This window comes from Tamandua tetradactyla, chromosome 9 (genome assembly GCF_023851605.1).
Source record: "Tamandua tetradactyla isolate mTamTet1 chromosome 9, mTamTet1.pri, whole genome shotgun sequence".
In the NCBI taxonomy this organism is placed as follows: domain Eukaryota; kingdom Metazoa; phylum Chordata; class Mammalia; order Pilosa; family Myrmecophagidae; genus Tamandua; species Tamandua tetradactyla.
In genome coordinates, this window is record NC_135335.1 from 47,714,532 (window position 1) to 47,735,385 (window position 20,854).

General features: G+C 38.8%; 1 protein-coding gene and 1 long non-coding RNA gene across 39 annotated transcripts in view; one reads left to right on the plus strand and one right to left on the minus strand.

The window, feature by feature from the left end:
* Positions 1-20,854, minus strand: part of LOC143647089 (anomalous homeobox protein-like) — a 343,658-nt gene that overhangs the window by 281,766 nt on the left and 41,038 nt on the right. For 11 of the 38 annotated variants that reach the window (XR_013157830.1, XR_013157829.1, XM_077116724.1 and 8 more), the window contains 4 exons: positions 8,806-8,893; positions 6,192-6,268; positions 3,569-4,052; positions 1,349-1,472 (listed from right to left, as the gene is read on the minus strand). The exons of 18 other annotated variants lie outside the window; for them this stretch is intronic. Coding sequence is in view for 11 of the 20 variants with exons in the window: in XM_077116739.1 (XP_076972854.1) it covers positions 1,349-1,472; positions 3,569-3,796 (352 nt within the window). In the remaining 9 variants the exon portion in view is untranslated. Of the gene's footprint in view, positions 1-1,348; positions 1,473-3,568; positions 4,053-5,516; positions 5,765-6,191; positions 6,269-8,788; positions 8,894-20,854 lie in introns of all 38 variants that reach the window. 9 more of the 38 variants (XM_077116749.1, XM_077116758.1, XM_077116750.1 and 6 more) reach the window with 3 other exon arrangements.
* On the plus strand, positions 4,161-5,785 carry LOC143647093 (uncharacterized). The gene is made up of 3 exons (XR_013157833.1): positions 4,161-4,507; positions 5,228-5,277; positions 5,363-5,785. It is a non-coding gene; the product is annotated as an uncharacterized LOC143647093 (long non-coding RNA).

The window sequence follows — 20,854 nt, forward strand, 5'->3', positions numbered from 1 at the left end:
CAGATGGTATACAGCAGCTGCCCTAGAAACTCTGAGGTGGGGAGCAGCCCCTCCCTGCAGCCTTGTGCTTCCCGTGCAGACAGAAGGTCTGGGAGGTTGTAGAGCTCTCCACACGGGTTCCCATCCCTCACTCCTTCCTGACTGACCACCCACTTGTGTGTGCTGGGGGCCCATCATTCCCACTGAGAGCAACTCATGCTTGATAGGCCCTGAATGTGGATAGGTTTCAGGAGGGGGTTGTCAGATAGAGGTACAGGTGACATTTTAAAAGGCCCAGTATAATGGTCCAGCACAGCCACCCCATGGCCAGCACAAACTGCCCCCATTGAGTAGCACATCTACCTGTGGGTCTTCCCAGGTGTGGCTAATCCAATAGGGGCTCTGCATGCTACCTGGTGCCTTTTTGCCCTGCAGTATGAAGGGCCACAACTCAGAGAAGAATTGGGATGCAATGGAGTGAGTAGGTGCTAGGTCCTTGGTCCCATAGCAGGGAGTCCTCTGCCTCTTCCTGTGCAGGCTGCCTACCCTGGTGCCATGCTCACTTCTGTCCCCTGCAAGGCAGCCACCCATGGGCCCCTAACAGTCAGGACCCCTGCCCACTGGGTTTGCAGCTACCCACCAGCTTCTCTCCCTCAGTGAGGCCTTGCTTGATATCCATCCCACCACATCATATGTGCTCAGCGCCTGCATACAGGGGATATTCGCTGTGCATCCATTGAAGACACAGGACTGACAATGTTTTGCCTCCATGTGTGCAGGCTGTCTAGCTGACACTGGGTTGCACATAAGACAGGAAGCCTTGACCTGTGACCACGAGTGCATGGTGGGTGTGGAACACTCAGGAGACCCCTGGGGGAGTGAGCAGGCTGAGGTGAGAATTGGCGGGAATGCATCCAAGCCGAGCATCCTGGGGGGAGGTTTCTGGAAAGGAGGAGCATCCTGGGGGAGCATTTGAGAGGGTAGAGTGTGCCTAAGGGAACTTTCTGGGGGAGAAGGAGCATGCTGACAGGGGAGCAGTATAGCTGGACAGCTTTATAGATGGGAGCATCTTGTGGGGACAGCATCCTGGGTGGGAGTAATTTGGAGACCACATGCTCAGGGGAGATGCCTTGGCAGCGCGCATTTAGGGTGAAGAGGACCAGGGGGCATATTGGAGGGGTGTGGTTTGGGGAAATACACACTGGGGAAAATTGTAGAAGTAGAAAAGGTAAGGGGAGCATCCTGGGGGAAAGTAGCATCATGACAGAAGTGGTCAATGTGAGAAGTATTCTAGGAGAATCAGTTGTTGCAGGGGAGCAGCCCAGGGAGGGGACAGCCTGGTGAAAGCAGCCCCACCCTCTGCTCTCACTCTTTGGTCCTTGTTGGGGCTGGTGTCCACACCCAAGGCGAAATCCTGCAGCTTCTGGCAAGCCTTTCATGGGAAGTCCTGGTTCTTCAGACCCTCTGGGCAGAGGGCGGAGGGTGGAGGGTGCCTGGACAAGGACAGTGAGGATGGTTATGAGAACAAGGACACCCCAAATCTGCCCCCTCCTCCAAGGATCAGCTTTCATGCACCCCCTTCTCCCCCATCACCTCTATCCTCAGTCTGGATAGAAGGAGCTACTACCTCCCTCCCTGGAGACTCAGAAGGTACACAGGTGCCTGGCCCACCTGCAAACCTCAGGTGAGAGTCAAAGGCTTAGGGCTCTAACAGGGCATCTTAACCCCATGGGGACCACACCTGAACCCTGCTCCTTCCACAGGTATCCCTAGGACCCTGCCTACTCCCCAAGCAGGTAGCCCTCTGTTCCATAGAAGAGTTTTTATACATAACTATAGGTAGGCTTGGCTTCTCTGATTTATAAGCTTATCAAAAGCAAGTCTCAAGATCAAGGACTTGGCCAATTGACTTGAGAGTCCCTAATATTTGATACAGTATCAAGTTAAAAATTTCTTCTCTTTTAACACTGTATTAAGCATGGAGTGATATCTCCTCATGTTTTAACTTTGCATTTACCCAATGAAGAATGAGGTTGAATATTGTTCATGGATATGAAAATTTTAATTTTCATTTCTTCATAAATAAACTGCTCAAATATTTGAGAAATTTTAAATTTATTAAATATTATTTCATTTATTACTTGTCAGAATTCTTTGTATATTCTAGACATACTTTTAATAAAATATATATTTTGCAAATATTTCCTCCCAAAGACTGACTTTTCTCTTCATTTTCTTTATAGAGCCAATCACTCAAGAACACCTAGGGCTCCACCTGAGATTCTACAAAGGTTCCATATACTATGATTACTTTCCAGAAACCTACAACCTCCAGATAGGTTCCTACACCAGATAAGTCCTGAAACATTGAGGAACCAGACTCTCAAGAACATCAGATAGATACATCCTCCTATCGCACATTATTGACAGCCCTTTACAACACAAAAAGGTTAGAATTGGCATTACCTAAATACCCCTAAAATTTGGAAGAAAGATCAAAGGAGATTGTGGAGTTATAACAGAGAAGATAATAATTAACTATTGAGTATGACTGCTGAATCATTATATTGATATATCTTCTAGTCTCCAGTGCTTTGGAACAGCTATAAGAAAAACCTAAATTGTGGATCTTTAACCGATAGAAACTATGAAATCTTTTCTACAACTAATTGTGACAGTGTGAAATTTCTTGCTTTTTGTATATGTCATTTTTCACAATAAAAAGGTAACACTTTTGCAATCAAAGAACATTGTCATGAAAATAAAAATGACAACCCAAACTGTGAGAGAAAATAGTTGAAAAGCACATATTGAATGATATTTTTATATCCAGGAAATTAAAAGAAACATTACAACCAAACAACAGAAATAAAAACAAATCAAGTAAATATGGATAAAAGACTTGAATAAACATTTCTCCAAAGAATTACATAATGTCAAAAACTACAAGAGAAGATGTTCAACATCTCTAGTGACTTAGAACTAAGTACCCAAGGAAAACATGTTTGTGAATCTAAAGTCTGGAGCTAGTGCATCTTTGGTTAGAAGAGTTGACCAACCCATATATGTGGAGAGGGTGAATTTGCCCCAGAAGCAGAAAGTGGGCCATCTACTCTAATGCTCAGGAAGAGGTGTGCCACAAAAGGCATTGGTGAGTGTGGAGCACATATGCAGGGTGAAAGAGAGGGACAAAGAGGCCCCACATTCCTCACTTGAAACCCTCTGAGCCAGGTGTACTCAGGAATGCAGAATTTTAAGATTTGAGGATAGTATAAAAGACACACATCACATAACTTGTACCACCCCAATGTCACCTGGGCCAACATTCCAGTGAACAACGAGCATTTATGTCACAAATCATCAAATAGGTGGGTAAATATGGATGACAGCTTCATGCCCACACATGTCGTGTTTGTTGCCAAGTGAGGTCAAAAGCCTTGGGCACTTCCACCTGTGTTTAAGGCACAGGTGCTTTTTCTATGCCTTCCCTCCCTCTGACCTAGGTCCACCTCCAGGAGCCCCTCATCCCAGACCCACCTCCAGGAGCCCCCCCTACCCCAGGCCTACCTGCAGGCCTACCTGCACCTACCTGGGGCTGCTCCCGCTGGGCAAGCATGTGTGCACACACCAGCACTACATCCTCATTGTCCAGTAGGTACAGGCAGAGCTGGCTCTTCAGTAAGGCATCCACCAAGGGTTCTGCCTGGGCAAGGTCATTCTTCAGGTTCCAGCAGAGCCTTCCCGTGAGGGCCACCAGCTCCACAGTGGTTGGGCAGGCATCCCTGCTCTCCCTTAGGAGTGCCAAGAAGTTCTGCATTGCATCTTGGGCTGGAGGTCCATGCTGCCAGTATAAAGAATAGTCATGGAAGCACCAACTGGGTCACCATGCAAAGCACACAGCACTGCGTGTCCTCCCAATCCACAGAACACTTCCATGTGGCACTCTGAGTCACAGGAGCCCACCCAAGTGTGGCACTCTGAGCCCACAGGAGCTGCCAGGTTTGGTGGCTCTCTTGATGGCTTTCTGCTCACTCCTGTCACCATGAATGGCTCCTATTGTGGCTCCACAACATCTATGAAGAAAATAAAGGATTGATGCAGAAAATAGGAAACCAAAGACAAATATGGAGACATTTAGAGCCTGGGAGGAGGGGTATTTTGGGGGCCAAAGGATAGGTGAGGTGGGGGGAATGGGCAGTGGGTGCCCCTTCCTCTGGGCTTCCCCTCCCCCACCCAAGGAACCTTTGTGACTATTCTAAGTCCTGTGATGTCAGACTGGCTCCTAGGCTGCAGTGCGCTTTCTCTGTGCCTAGTTGCCAGCGGCAGCACTTCCTTGTGGTTGCTGAAAACTTTTCTCTGTGCTTGGAGCAGCCCCAGTGATCCGTGGTTGAGCTTCTGCTCAGCCATGTGGGAACTGGGTCTCCTTATCCTCCTCTGGTCTATAGTGGGGCCTTTTATCCTGTGGCTCCACTGCAGGCAGAGGCAGGAGATGTTCCAGGGAGTCAAACAACATCGAGACTCCAATGGGGTAAGGGATGCTGGGACCAGTCCACAGCAGAGATTCACTGTTTTCCCCTACCCCATGTCCACTTTCCTAAACCCATGGTGTTGGCCCAGAGGGATATCTTAGTATAAATCTCTCAGAATGAACATGCTATCATAACAGGTAGGGTGGAGAGATATCCAAGTGGGGCTACTGATTCAATCAAAAGTTCAAGGACTTCCAGTTGGGTGGGATAGAAAGTTAGAGAATAAATTCCTAAATGCACTTCTTTGTGGCTATGGACTGTGAAATTAGGAAATTAGGGTTCTCCAGAGAGAGCCACTCAACACTTGTTCAGTGTCCAGACACCACCTCAGGTATCTCTGGACCAAGCCTGTTCCATAGGTTCAGCTCAGATGGAGAGCAATGCCAGGCCTCTGGAAGGCTCTGAGAATGCACTCTTGTGTAAACTCTGAGGTTGGGAGCAGCGCATTGTACACAGCTCACATGCTCCTGGAGAATTGAGATTCTGTGCCTGTTCAAAAGAAGATTCTGGACCCCCACAAAAAGGACCCTGACAAAATTAATGATCTCCTTCAGAAAACAATTATTTGTGTAATTTAAAGATGGAATAATAATAGAAAAGAATTAATGCACTTAAAAATGAGTAACAGGCAATATACAAAGGATACTTTGTTCAGACATGAGGATCTGAAGGTTTCCTTGAGAGATTGCAAATATATTTCTTGTTTCTTGGTTTTTCAGTGTCAGTGCAGAGACCAGAAGATGGAGAGAGAGAGAGGGTGGATTGAGAGGTAAGGCCCTGCTTTCCCAGCACACCTGCTCTAAGGGTGCATCACTTCTCACAATCCCTGACACACTTTGTTCCACCTCCTCCAGGAAATGAATGAAGTAGGGCATCAGAGAAGAGGATCCCTTGTGGGCACAGTAATGCCATCAACGGCTGCAAAGTCCCCCTCATAACAGCGCAAGGGGGCCCAACCCCTAGGAGGTGCCCACAGGCTGAGAAGAAAAGCCTCCATGCCCTGCTCACCCATGCAAGAACACTATGGGACCTCAGTTCTGCAACTCAGGGTAGGCCCAGTGGAGACCTGGACTTTAGGAAGCCTGAATGAACTAGGCAGAGAAAGGTCCACTTTTGTGGAAACATCCACAATATGTATTAATTTCTGGCAGCACCCCCAAATGAGCTGCATTGCACACCCTCACCAGCACACTGGAGAGGTTTCTGCTTATCAAGTCTCTGCTGCTGGGTTGTCAATGATTGAAAGTTCTTGCTCCCTATTGGGGTAGAATAAAATATTTTGTCTGAAGTTACTGTCTTTTATGATAATTTGTTATTTATCAAACTAATATACCAAACACCAAAAAATAAAAGAAAAAAAACATGAAGCCAACACTCATTCTTCATGTTTTTCACATCCCCCAAGAATCACCCCCACTTTATAATTCTTAAGTGTTACTTTGTGAATGATATCAAGTCAAGCCTCAAGCATTCCCTGAAATCTGTGCAATGTGCTCCATATTTAACAGCAACTTCTCAAAATATTGACAGGTTACTATTATTTTTAAATCTAGTCTATAAAACCCTTGCAAAGGCACACAAAGAAACACAAAGGTGTTCCTTTTTTCTTTCAAGTAGATTCTTCTAGTATTCTGACACTGGTTTGCTTTGTTTATGAATGTGAAGACTTGTGGACATTTTTACCTGAGTTGTTATGAGAGAGTCATTCTTCATTCACTCTGAAGTTACTAGGCTTTCATAGAACAAAATATTGTTCCTATCTGTAGCAAACACAGATTAGTGGAAAAATCAATCAAACATTAAAAATAAACAAAATTGTCTCTAAGTTCCCTTCTAAACCTAGTAGACCATTCAATTTTATGATCCTCACCACAGCTACTTGCTTAGCTGATTAGCAAATGCTTTATAAACATGCACAAAGTATTCTGAATTTTCCTGCTATTTGGCACAATGGTAATGAATTGAGAAATGTCCCTCCATTCAGATCTTTGATTAGTAAATAGCCATGTTTCTCTCTCTCTCTCTCTCTCTCTCTCTCTCTCTCTCTCTCTCTCTCTCTCTCTCTCTCCCCCTCCTGGGTTTTAAGAATTTTGTCCTTCATAAATGAAAAAATAAAGCAGTCCATAATCATAAATATATTTATGGAAATCAAATTCATTGAAGCCCCTTTCACACCTTAGAGATCCACAGTACATTTACCATTATCTGATTAACTCTCTGGATTACTATAGCTGAAACCAATGCTTTATTCTTAAAGCAATGACATTTGTTGCTTTCATTGAATGATAAGGAGAAAACATTAATAGAGCAAATGGATGTGGCACTCTGTGGAAATGTTGGTGGGAGAATGTGAAAAGATGTAGTGTCATCATCCCCAGGACTGTGACTATTGAGATATCACATGCATTATTACAATGTTAAGTTCAAAAAAGAAATTTTTCAGATGAAATTAAGGTCATTAACCAATGATCATGTGCCACTCAGAAGGGAGATTATGGCAGGGGGGATATAATCAGAGAACCATAAAAGAGCAGATTCTTGGAGAATCAGCTCCGACTGGTGGCAGAAGAGCAGGCCAGATTATAAGGGTGAGGATTCCACATGCTATTGCTGATGTGAGAATACAGGAGTCTGTGTGGGTAGGAGTGTAGACCAGCATTGAGAACTAGGAGGTGGAACCACCTGTGGAGCCAAGCTCTGGATTCTGCAGTGTAAATGAGCTTGGAGGCAGATGGAAAATCTTGAAAATCTCAAGATGCTCACCATACACTTAGATGTTATATAAGAGCCCTAATATTAGAAATTCTCTCAAGATGGCCACTTTTAATCATGAGCAGAGATCTTTACCACTCCCTAATATATTTATTTATTCAAGTAGTTATATGCTGTCTTCTGCCCGTGCTCTCTTTGGTGGTATATGTGCAGGATATCACAGGACTGGGGCATAGGGGATAGTAGGGGATGGCCTTAGCCCTTCCTGCCTGCCTGCTTTGGCTTCTCAAGGTAACAAGAAGGCAGAAGGAGGCGATGGTGACATGGCTCCCCCAGCCCTTTCTGGGTTTCTGCATCACACATGACCAGATCTAGTGAAGTAGTTTTATTCACAGTTTATATTTGAAAGAAACATGACCAAAAAAAATCAGTCATTCAGAGGCTTCTCACAGTAATAATGGGTCAGTGTAAAGCAAACACTATCCTGTTCCCTCTCATCCATTAACTTTAGACAGGACTGTGTAGGGGGACTGGGAAGGTGTGGGGGTTATTGGAATTACTGAAGAAAAATACTACACACAGATTCCAGAACGGGTAAGATTCATGTAGCTTCATATTTCACAAAGATTTGAAGAGGAATTTGGGGGTAACGGCATTTATTCAAAGTCATTGATAAAACTGATTCCATTAAGGATGAATGGTTGTTAGCTGCCCCAAGAGCCCTTTCCCATCTTGCAGGAGGCAGGGAGACCTGCACTGCTGCCTACCTCTGAGTGCATCCTCAGTGGAATTCTACAGCTCTACAACAGCCTCATTCCTCCGTCTCATGGACTTGAGACTCATTGAAAACAAAAGACTTACATCTTTGTTGTATATAAGCACAGAATAGGCAGAGAGTTTTCTCTTCTCCTTCCTGGCTCAAAAGAAATTTGACTCTTACTCAATGTCTGTGTTATGTTCCTGATCCGCTCTCTCTTGTAAGTCTTCCAAGAGGCCAGACAGCTTGGTGCAAATTATACAGATATATGACTAGGTATAGTTAACTTCGTTATCTGGCTATTGTACTCTGATAAGGCTGTGTTTGAGATGTGCATGGAGTGGGGGAGTGTTGAGCAAAGCAATATTCCTGAATCCTCTTGCTGTTCCTAACAAAAGCCCAAGAAGAAGGAACAGCAGGAAAAAGTTATTGGCTAAATGCAAAGGGAAGGCAAACATATTTTAGCTTCAAAAATGGTATCTTGATCTATCCACAAGAATTCAGTTTACTTTCCAGATCTACACCAGAAACTTACTTCCAATCTTGGTACCTACTATCAGATGTCTAGATGGGGCCACATTTTCCTGCTTAACCCCGCTGGGGTAAGCATGCATTGGGGTAAACAAGTTCCCAGTGCCATAAGGAAGCAGTGCCTGGTGACTATTGCACAAGTGTGTCCTCAGAGGCTTCGGCTTATTGGATTCCAGGTTGGGTGGTTTGGGTGTAGAAATATGATAGGTGGTACATATGTGTCTACAATATCTGTAGTTTAATTCTAGACCATCAATTAGGTCTCCCCACTGAGTGGTACCTAAGGAAGGAAGTCACCTCTCCATCTGGAGTCTTCAGAGTGGCTGGGGTGATGATCTTACTGGTGGTCAGAAAGTTCAGACAGCCATCACTGGGAAGACACTTCCTGTGGGACCAGAAAGAACACCTTCAGAAAAATGAAGCAGAAAATGAAAACAAGGTTTAGTGGACACTAAGTGGAAGAAAGAAAATGAGAAAGAGCCTTTAAAAGGCTGAATATTTTTTTAAAAAGATTATTTAAATAAAATTCTTATAAAAATTATTTGCTAAGCAAAATAATTCTATAAAATAAAGATGAAATAAAGGCATTTTCAGATAGGCAGGATTGGAGACTAATCTTAAGCAGCAAAGTTGTATTTAAAAAATGGTAAAGGATGCTCTTCAAGATGGAAGGAAATGACAACAGAAACTTAGTTCTTCACAAAGATATGCTAATTGCAGATATGTGGGAGAGAGCAAATGTTTTTTTTCAATTTTTCTCAGTCCATTTAATGAACACCTGATTGCTTTAAATACCATGTAAAAAGAAATCTGTAAAATGGGGTTACATCATAGAAAAAAGTTCAATAAAAGGTGTGATAATAATGGGGATATATAGAAGTATTCTATGTTATTGAAAGTATTTTACATTCAAGAAGTGGTTAAAAATATAAAATGAATTTCTATACAAATTCTGACCTAGAATTTGATAAGTTAAAGATGCATTTTGTTAACCAATGAGCAATCACTAACAAATGATAATAAAATGTTGATCTATAAACTCAATAAAGGAACTAAGACAAAAAGAAGTAAGTAAAAGCTATTCTACACATAACAACCACAGGCAGGAAAATAGTAATAAAGGAATGAACAGAAGGAAAATTGTAAAAGATAAAGCTAAATATAGATATAACCATAACTATAGAAATAATAAAATAATATGGCAATAATATATAATAAATGTATAAATTCACGAAATAAAAATGCACTAGAGTGGTGCAACAGTGGCTTAGAGGCAGAATTCTCACCTGCCATGCCAAAGACATAGGCTTGGTACCCAGAGCCTGCCCATGTCAAAAAAAAGAAAGCACTAAAATACTTCTATCAAAATATATAGGTGCTCTGATGATGTAAAAGCAGGACAGTCTTAGGATACAACAAGACACAATTTATAAAGATGTACATGATATGAAAGTAAAGCAGTAAAAATAGTTTCATGCAAACCATAAGTATTAGACAATTGGAGTGGATGTATGAAATAGATAAAATAAATGTTAAGGGAAGAAAATGTTTAACCACATATAAAGAGGTTAAGCTCATCACAGTGAAAGTCAAATTCATCAAGGAACACTGATATAAAAAATTGTATGCTCTCAATCACAGGACATCAAATACATTAAGCTAAAATAGAGCAATCTAATGGAACAAGTAGACAAATCAAGAGTCATATTGAAATATTTTAACATTACTTCCCAGGATTGCACACAAATTGAAACAGAAATCAACCATGATATAGAAGATATTGACACATCCACCAAACAACTTCACCAGGAATGATATTTACAGGACACAAATACTAACAAATTCAGAATACAGATTCTTTTCAAGTGTCAAGAAACACTCACCAAGATTAACCATTTGCTGAATCATAGAGCAAGTAGCCCTTTATTTATAAGATTTGAACTCATGCAGAGTGTAATCTCTGATTGAAAGAGGCTTAACTTAGATATCAATAATATTAAGATATCTAAAATTTCCCCTATATTTAGAAATTGAACATACACAACACACTCACACACATATACACAAATGACAAGAAAGAAATGAAAAGAGAAATTAGAAAATACTTTGAACTACATTATAGTGAAAAATCCCTATTTCAACATTAATAGGATATAGTTATTGCAGTACTTGATGGGAAAATGTTAGTTATTTAGCCTATATTTCAAAACATAGTTTTTACAACAATGATTTATGTTGTACTTTAAGAATCTAGAATAAAATGAACAAATCATGTGAAGTAAGAGGAAAGAGGAAAGACAATATATAAGAAATCAGTCAATGAAAGAGTAAAAGACAATGAAACATTTTAGAAGTCAGGACTTGATATTTTGAAAACACTACTGGCCTGGATAAGAGCCCACCAAGACTAATCAAGATAAAGAGAAATTATAAAAATTAGCAATGACAGTAATGAACCAGAAGGTATTGAAACAGATAATCAAAAACAAGTATATATGTTATGAATAACTTCATGCCAATTTCATATAAATATTATTTGACAACATAAACAAAAGCAACCAATTAATTATAAAACAATGGATTGAAATTATGACAAAACAGAATATCAGCATGCATAGCTGTGTGTGTGAAATTATTTTCATTTTCAAAAATCTTCCCACAAAAATACTAAATGCACAGAAAGCTGCACTGGCAAATATAAAACATTCAAGAAAAAATCCAATTAAAAATGCTCAGGAAATATAAAAAGGATCACAACACCTAAACAATTTTATGAATACAGCATTAACCTGATGCCAAAACCTAGAGGGAAAATACAAGGAAAGAGAATTAAAAGCAAGTATCATCAAGAACACAGTCATAATATTAACACAGGAAAAATATTATCACAATGCTTCCAACAATACATAGCTATAAAATGTGTTATTATAAGGCTTTTATGAAAAAATGAAATGTTGGTTAAATATTCAAAAATCAGTAAAATTCATACCCTCTATATCATATCATATCTTCTCCATGGCTGAAGAAAAAAATATTGACAAAATTAAAACACATTCATGATCAAGTTTTTCAGTGAGATAGGTATAAGAAGAAACTTCCACAATTTGATTTTAAAAAGTGTTAATGAAAACTAAAGATAATAAATATTACAAATGGGAAAAATGTTTGAAGTCTTTCCTCTTAACTGAAGTAACAGTGAAAGAATTTTGCCCTTATCCTGTTATTCAAGAAACACTCCAACTATGGTCCACAGATTGACAAGATTCCCAGAGAACTTTCTGGGAGACTCTGAAGTTAAATTATTTTAAGCAATAAGATTAAGGTTTTATTCATCTTTTCTTCTCTGGTGACATTTAGTAGTGGTGGAAATGCAACTGGAGGTAAACCTTTTCCTCTCTGGTGACATTTGGTAGTGGTGGAAATGCAACCTAGGCAAACCAAAACAGTGGCACCAAAATGTAGGAGTCTATGCATTCTTCACTGCAGACACTTGAATACATTTATCTTAAATTTGTTTTTTGTTTATTTCTGCATGTTTGTTTCTTTTGAGGTGTATGGTCTGGGTTAAATTTGTTTTTAAAGAGGTTAATTCTCTAAAATAATTTTGATGAAGCAGTAGAAAACTAATTATTTTATAACATTTTGCTTTTTAATAAGCAAATTTTTTAATGTTCTGTCCAGCAAACTGGAAAGTAAATGAAACATAAAGACCTTTTACTGCATGTGAAATAATAATGGATATCTAAATGAAAAGCAGATATATGATTGCTTAAGTTGAAAGCTGAATTGACTCCTTCTGTTCTGCATGGTGAAACTTGCTACTTGAAAGATCTACTTGCACAAAAGTAGAGATGTTTAGATGAAGGTAATTAAAATAGTTTAACCTCAGAATCTCCCAGTTCCAGGCCTGCCTATGTGAACTATGCCTGAAGTCAAGTAGGTAGCTTCTGGGGTCTCTCATTGTCATGCCCACAGAGGTGGACCCATGGGGACCCAGGAGCTGATCAGCTAGTGGGAGCCCAGGGAGGCCAGAAGAAGCATCCTCTAGCAGCAGGAGCTCCTTAACCTCCTCCTTGTGAAGAGACCCCACAAGACCACATTGCCTACACTTCAGAAAGAGGAGGGCACTCCTAATTCTACCTTTGAACAGATTCACAGGAGAAGGGCTGAGGGACTCCCCAGACCTAGAGAAGAGGACCTCTGCCTTGTCCAGAAGTTTCCTTGACATGCTTTGTTCCACCATCCCCCCAGGCATTGGAAGAAGAGGGACTCTGGTAAAGAGAGGCCCCAGACCTCAATAAAAGAAGAGAGAATCTTGTAAGGAGGACCCTCAAGCTGCTTTGGTGTAAAAAATCCAGCAAGGGGCAGAAAAGCCCCTCCACACCATCACACAGAGGTCCAGTTCCTGAGATGTTCCCACATCCAAAGGGAAACATCACCCATGTCCTGGGCTCCCTTGGTCATGTCATCTTCATTTGGGACATTGATTCTGCATCAGAGGACAGGCCCAGTGGGGACAGGAGCTTTAGGAAAGAGGAACCATGGCCCAGACACATGTGTATGGTGCCCAAAATGCAAAGTGTTTGTTTGATTTGCCTGTATCATCCCCAGCAAGCTGTTTCTAACAGCCTCATGCAGGTCATGTAATTTGTCAAGGCTCTTCTCCAGGGGTGCCAATTCTGAGTGAAAGGTCCTTCCCTCTTGCAGGGAATTTACTTAGGAGGGCACTGAGAGTCTTTTGGAGAAAGAAAAGAATCAAAGGGCAGAAAGATCCCCTGAAACTAGCAAAAGGAGGCACAGCCACAGGCATTTATCCAGTCTGGAGGTAATGGACCCTCATTTCCTGGGCTCTCTTGCCTCCTCAACATGGAATATCTGGTCAGAGGCAAAGGGCAGTCCCAGGCCCACTGGGGAATGGGCCATCTGCAAACAAAAATGATGTCCCCCAAAACAGGTGCATTCTGAAGAAAACCTAAAATGCGTGTTTTATTCTCTTGCCGCATATCCCAGGAAGTTTCATCCAGGAGCCCCAGGCAGGTTCTTTAATTTGTCAAGACTCTGGAAAGATTACAAAACCTGAGTGAATTCTCCTTCCCTTGAAGGAGAATAAAAACAATATTTTCTTCTTTCAAGCTACTGTATTTTTGTGATAATTTGCTTTTCATCAAACAACTAATATACCAAATGCTCAAAGAAATAGGTAAGAGACCAACACTGCATCCCCTTCCATCTCAGAACTCTCCTACTTTTATTTTTGTTCATTAAAGCATTTGAATTTTTCCCCATAATTCTAGTTTTACTTCGTGATTGGTTAATGAGTCAACCTTAACCTTTCCCTTACATCATGTCCATTGTAAATCATATTTAGCAATCATTTCTCAAACTTTTGACAGGTTATAATTATTTTTAAAGAGTGTGAAATACTTTATTTTTCAAATTTTTTTCCAAATAGAATATTGCAGATTTTGATTTTATTATGTTTTTTTAATGAGCAGAGAGTTGGACACTGGGCTTTTAGGGATATTTGTTCCTGAGATATTGGGAGACAATCTTCAAGACTCTCAACTTATTCCACATTTAGATTTAAAGTCAACTGCAATTCACATAATGATATTATGTTCAGTATGAGCAAACATACAAATATATAAGTAATAAAAAATCACAACTAGGTCAGAAATGCACATTCCCATATCTCTTTCTAAACACTGCTACCCCTTTCTGTGGAGGAGGGGGACACTATGATCCTGGGTCTAGCTACTTCCTTATCAGCAAGTGTTTATAAGGTCAGACACTGTCCATTTACCTGCTAGTCATCACTGGAAAGATTCATTACTTGAAATATTTCAATATTTCTCCATTCAAAGCTTTTTTTTTAGTAAGTCTTTTATTAATATAGATAAAACCATATTTTAGTAATTTTGGACCTTTTAATGAAATGCAAAAAATAAGTGGTCCAAGATCCAAAGTGCAATTATGGAAGTCAAATTCATCGAATAACTTGTTGCATCCAAATATACAATAGTCTATTGACTTTTACCTAATATTAAGACTTAATATAGATAAAACCAACATTTTTTGGTTGCAATAATGATATATGAGCTCTCGCTTTCATTGAATAATACTGTCATGTAGAAACTATTAATGTACAAGGATATCTATATTTATAGAAATTTTGCCAACAAAAGACAAAAGCATTTCATACTATAATCTCTAGGACCTGTGAATGAGATTATCACACCCAGAGAATAAAGGATTTTTTGCCAATGTAATTAGGGTAATTACTCAATTAATTTTGACTTAATCAGAAGGAAGATTATGTGGGTGCACAAATCTAATCACATAAACCTTTTGAAACTAGTAAATTGACTCCACCTATACGTAGAAGAAATCAGAGAGAATGGAAGGGTCAGAGGGACTCAGCATGCCATTGCTGGTTTGAAGGTGGGGAGGCCATGTGTGTAAGTACATGGACAACTAATAGGAAAATTGAGTGATTCCTGGCCGACCACCAGTAAGGAAAAGGGGACCTCAAACCTACATCAGCAAATACAGCAAAGAACTGGACTCCGCCAACATTCTGAATGAAGTGGAAGTGGAGTCTTCATCAGATCCCCCAAATAGGACCCCAGCCCAAGCAACACTTTATATTTTAGACTTGTTAGAACTGAAACACAGAGTGCAGTCCAGCTTGTCCACATTTCTGACTTCCAGAATTGTGAGTTAATGCATGGGTTTTGTTTTCAGCCCTTAATGTTTCTAATATTATCTGGCAGTCATGGACAGCTAATACAGATCCTTAAAGTGAAGGGTTTTTGCTGAAAGAACTTGAATGATGTGTAAGGATTGAGTAAAGACCCCTACTGAGGTGAAATTAAACTTTGACCTTGAGAAATTGAATTGATAGGAAATCACATCATCTGAAAAATAATAATGTAAGAATTAAATATTAGAAATTAATAAATGTACAGTCTAACTGACTTAGATTGAATACTGGCTAAAAATAATTTTATTTATTAGCAAAAATAATTTTAAAGAAGAATAATATTCATATGTTTAGATAATTTATCCTGAGAATCAAAGATTGGTACAACAAAGTTAGTATAAGACAAAATAAGAAAAGGAAAAAGGTCTAAAGTTCTTAGAATAGTTACTGGTAAATTGGAGAGGCATGTGTAAAAAAGACTCATGTGCAATAGTAAGCTGCATTTAAGGGTGATTGCAACATAATCTGAATTCAGGAAAATAATTGGCATCATGGATCATATGCCACATTCAATTTGGCACAATGAGTGGAATTATAGGATTTAGAAAAAGCCGTCTTTCAAATACCTGGAGATTTCTCATAATGTAGCATGAGGATGAGTCCTAGGGCAGAACTGCCACATTTTTCATGGAAAATTGAACACCAGGATGGGTTGACTTTACATGAGATTTTTCTTAAACATCATTACAAATAGAAACATAGAATAAAGGCCTAAAAAATTAAATACCTTAAGAAACCACATTTGAGAACAATAATTACATGGTGGGGTATGAATTGAGAACATCTTCCAGGACACATACCCAAACATGAGCCTGGCCAATGCCACATAACAAGCAAAGGCAGTTCACCATTCAGGAATGGTAAGAGGATGGAGAGATCTCATCCTACCACACAGTCTTTCTGAAACAGCTGAAAACTGAAGATATTAATTCAAACACTAAGTAACAGTTCCACTGGTACATTGAAAGGAACTATAGCAACCCAAATCCAGGTCAACTGTTGACCAGATTCATTCAATCCTGCACACAAATTGCCTGTGAAGAGGCCTGTGCATTTCCAGACATAAACACTACTCACTTCATCATCTATTGTACTGCACAGAAAATTTTTGAGGCTCTCAAAAAACAAAAACAGCAGGACACAAAATAATCTAGAAAAAAAGACTAAGGGATAAACAAGGCATTGGATTTAGCATTTACCTTAAATAATTGAGTAAAATGTTAAACAATCTACAGAAAGTGTAGACAATATGCATGAACAAATAAAGATTCCAGAAAATAAGTGGAGACTGCTAGAAGCAAGAGTCAAAAGGAAATGCTGCCAATAAAAATACAGTAGTAGAGCTGAAGGATGAAGACAGAACAAGTGAAGTTGAAGAGATATCAATACAAATTAATACCCTGAAAAATAAAGAGAAAAATCAGTGAAAAAAAGAATGGATCATCAAGTGGTCAAATAGACTAATACTTACATATATATATATACAACAAATGGACTAATACATATACATATGTACACATATATACACATGTATATATATAAAATTAGAAATTAAGAGAGAGAAAGAGAAAAGAGAACAGAAGTTGTGTTTAATTGATAATTGCCAAGAAACTAAAACTATAATGAAAGAATTCAAGCTACAGATAAAAAATGAAATTCAAAGCAATATAAACATCAAAAAGATACACACACACACACACACACACACACACATCCATGGACTCCTTCAGACAGCTGAAAACCAAAGGTAAATGGAAAATTTTGAAGGCAATCAGATTTGATATAACTAACATAGGAAACTCAAACAAAAACAGAAGATTTTTTTATGAGAAAACCAGCCAACCACAATGAAATTGAGTAATATGGAGTGCTGGGGGAAACTTCTGCTAACTTTTAATTTTTAGCCAGCATTAATGCCCTTCACAAATAAAATTTAGATGAACAATATTTAGAAAATTAATTGCTGAAGTCATGCAATAGAAGGAATGACATAGAAGTTTCCAAACTAAAATATGTTACAACAGAGAAATTTAGATCTATGCTAGGAATTGGATGGTTCCAGAAATGATAAAGATTTAAGCAAACATAAAATGTGTTTTTCCTATTTTTAACCAGTTGTAAAGATAATTGACATTTTATAGCAAAAATGACATTTTTTTGGTTTTTATCATGTGAATTAAAATATACAAAAGCAAGAGCACAAAAGAGAAATTTATTGGACCTACACTGTTGTAAATTCATTGAATACTAGTATGGCATTTGTAAGTAAACTGTGATATATAAAACCTAGAGCAAGCAGGCAATATTCTAAAAAATAGCTGGACAAATAAGCTTATAATGGAAACAAAATAAAATCATAAAAAAGATGATTTAAATTCAGGCAGAAAAAGAGAAAATAGGGGAAAAGAATGCATGGAACAAATGGAAAATAACTAAGATGATATGTTTATACTGAAACTTATCAATAGTTATATTATATGTAATTAGCCTGAGCATCTTAATTAAAAGACAGTGATTTTCAGATGGCAGTAAAACAAATGCTTTGATTTCTGGAAGAATCTCATTTTTATGTAAAGTTGGATAAACTAAAAGCAAATAGAGAGAAATAGATGAAAAATTAAATCAAAGGAATGCTGGAAAGCTATATTAATATCAGACAATGTAGGCATAGGTCAGGGAGAAATATGAGAGATGATAAAGGATGTAAAATAATGATAAAACTCTTAATTTCCAAGGTGACAGAATAGTCTTAATTGCTTAATGCACCTAAGAATAGAACTTCAAAATATGCAAAGTATACCTGTCTGGTAGAACCAAAGGAGGGAATTACAACAATTCTAGTTATAATTTGAGGCATCAACATTTAGCTTTCAGCAGTGGAAACAATAGACAGAAAATCAATCAGGATGCAGAGGTCCAAAAATTATCAACTAAATTGACCTAATATTGTAGACTACTCTTCCCATCAACAGCCAAATACACATTCTTTTTAATTACAAAGAGTTTCTATACATACCTTGCCCAGGTTCCCTTATAATTAAGATCTTACATCACCATGGAATATTTGCCACAATTAAGAAACCAACATTACTACATTATTACTAACTGAACTCTACACCTGACTTAGATTTCACCAGATGCTCCCCTAATGCCTTTTTCCTGTTCCAGGGATATTTCATGTAAGACATCACATTGCATTTAATTGTCACATCCCCTCAGTCTCTTCTGGTTTCTCTGTATTTCCTTGTTAGTCATTATCATGGCTTTTTTGGGACTTACTTGTCAAGTATTTTGTAGAATGTGCCTCACTTTGGATTTGTCTGATGTACTCCTTTTGGAAGTAGAAAAGTGATGACCCCTTTAAGTCCTGTCAGTTCAGAGGTACATGCCATCAATATGACTTATCACTCATGACATTAGCCATGTTCCCCTGGCCAAGAAAGGTCTGCCAGTTTCTGCCACTGTAAAGGTACTATTTTATCATGCACCCTTTTTTTGAAGCAAGTCAGTATGCACAGCCCAAATGCAAGTGAGGGGAGGGAACTAAGCTTCATTTCCTGGAGGGTAACTTTTCTATGTAAATTACTTGGCTTTTTCTAAGGGAAAGAGAAATGCATATGTCTCTTGTCATATGCATTTAAATATTTAACAATACATTTATATCACTGTCAAGAATGTTAGCATTTTACTTTGTGCTTAATTTCATTATTAAATATTGTGTTCATACATCATTGATAATTATTGATAAAATGTTAATAATTGAAACTTACTGAGTGGTCAAGTACAATTTAGTCCTTATCCATCTCCCCAGGGAGATTCCACAGGCCAATTTCCCAACTGGTCAAGCTTTGTTTGGGGGGAAGTTTTTCTAGTCAGTAGGAAATTCATACTCCATCCCTTCCAAAGAGGCAAATCTCTTTAATATATGCATACACTTAGGCATTTTCTATTAACCATGAGGCAGGCAATCCTCTGAAAAACATGGTTTCTTTTCATCATGATTGTGGATCTTTATGATTCCTTAATATATTCATTTCTTTGAATAGTCATGTGCTGTCTTAAGATTGTACTCTGTTTGGGAGTGTACATTCAGACTGGTACTTTGGGTTTAGAGAATGAAGCTGACATCTTAAGCTCTTACTGAGGGCCTGCTTAGCTTCTCACAAGTGACCAGTGGTGGGGAGGTGGGTGACAGTGTTGTTGTACTCCCACCAATATAGTTTCACATTGTTCCTGTGCAGAAGCTCAATTCTTAAAAAAAAATTATATTACATTAAAAAAATAGGATACAATAGCCCTATAACAGTGACTTTTCTCATGAGAAAGGATCTAAATAAACCAGAATATCTCTTGCTCTTTAACATACTTTTACTTTATCCATGTGTATGTAGGGGTGAGGAGCAGAAAGGAGTGAGAATATTGGGATTAGAGATTACCCATTCAGCTTCCAGAGTGGAAAAGATTCAAGAAGCTTCTTATTTCACAAATGCCATGAGGACACCAAGTCATTTGGACACTGATGAGGGGTAAATTGGGCAGTATTCCTGTTGTGAACCCTGTGTTGAATATTGTGGGACCTAGAAACAAAGATATATGCTATCTGAGTAACTGCCATTTCTGAGGTTTAACTTTGAACTTGACAACAAGGTCTCCCCAGTAAGTGGTAACTTTTGGAAAGGAAGGGCCTCTCCATGGAGACTCTTCACATTAACTGGCTTGATTATATTGTCACAGATAAAACGGATAAGCCATTTGTCACTAGTGAAAATATTTTCTGTACATCCACATGGGCCACCTTGGAAAGAGTAAAGCAAATAATGAGGATGAGGTTGGAGATAGCATAGGTAAAGAGAGGAAGAAAAATTAAGTAAGAAGGATCAAGAATGCCTCCATAGACAATCATTAGCATGCACACATACACATAACACACACACTCTCTCCCTCTCCACCTTGTGCAGGACCCATATCATCAAACATGATCAAGCTCTGACAGCCTGAGGGAAGCAAATGCAAGAAAAGAAAATATCAAAGGGGGTAACATCAACAATGGAGGTGGAAAATATGTGGTTGCATCCCCATGATAGATCTATTTGAAAGAGCCCCTAGTTCAATCTGATGTGCTCCCACTGGAATTTGCTCTAGAAGGAAGGAGAGGTTGTGATGTCCTGTCCCTTATAATTTACCTGAGGCTTTCTTTAGTCTTTATTTTCCTTCATGGTTCTACAGCATTTGTTACTATAGACAACTCACTTTTTATTTCCTCATACTTTTACTATTGAGAAGCTACACTTGTTTTTCTCCTATATTTCTTTTTCTATTAGAGAAATTGTGAGTTTACAGAAAAATCATACATAAAATGCAGGGTTCCCACATATTACCCCACTATTAACACCTTGTATTGGTGTGGTATGGTTGTTTTAATTGATGAGAGCACATTATTACAATTGTACTAACAATCTGAAAGTACTAGTAACTAGTCCATTGTTTAACTTAGACTTCAATGTTGGTGCTTCATAATTCCTTGGATTTTCTCCTATATTTCTAATATTCCCCTGACTGTGAGCTTATAACTCACCATTTTTA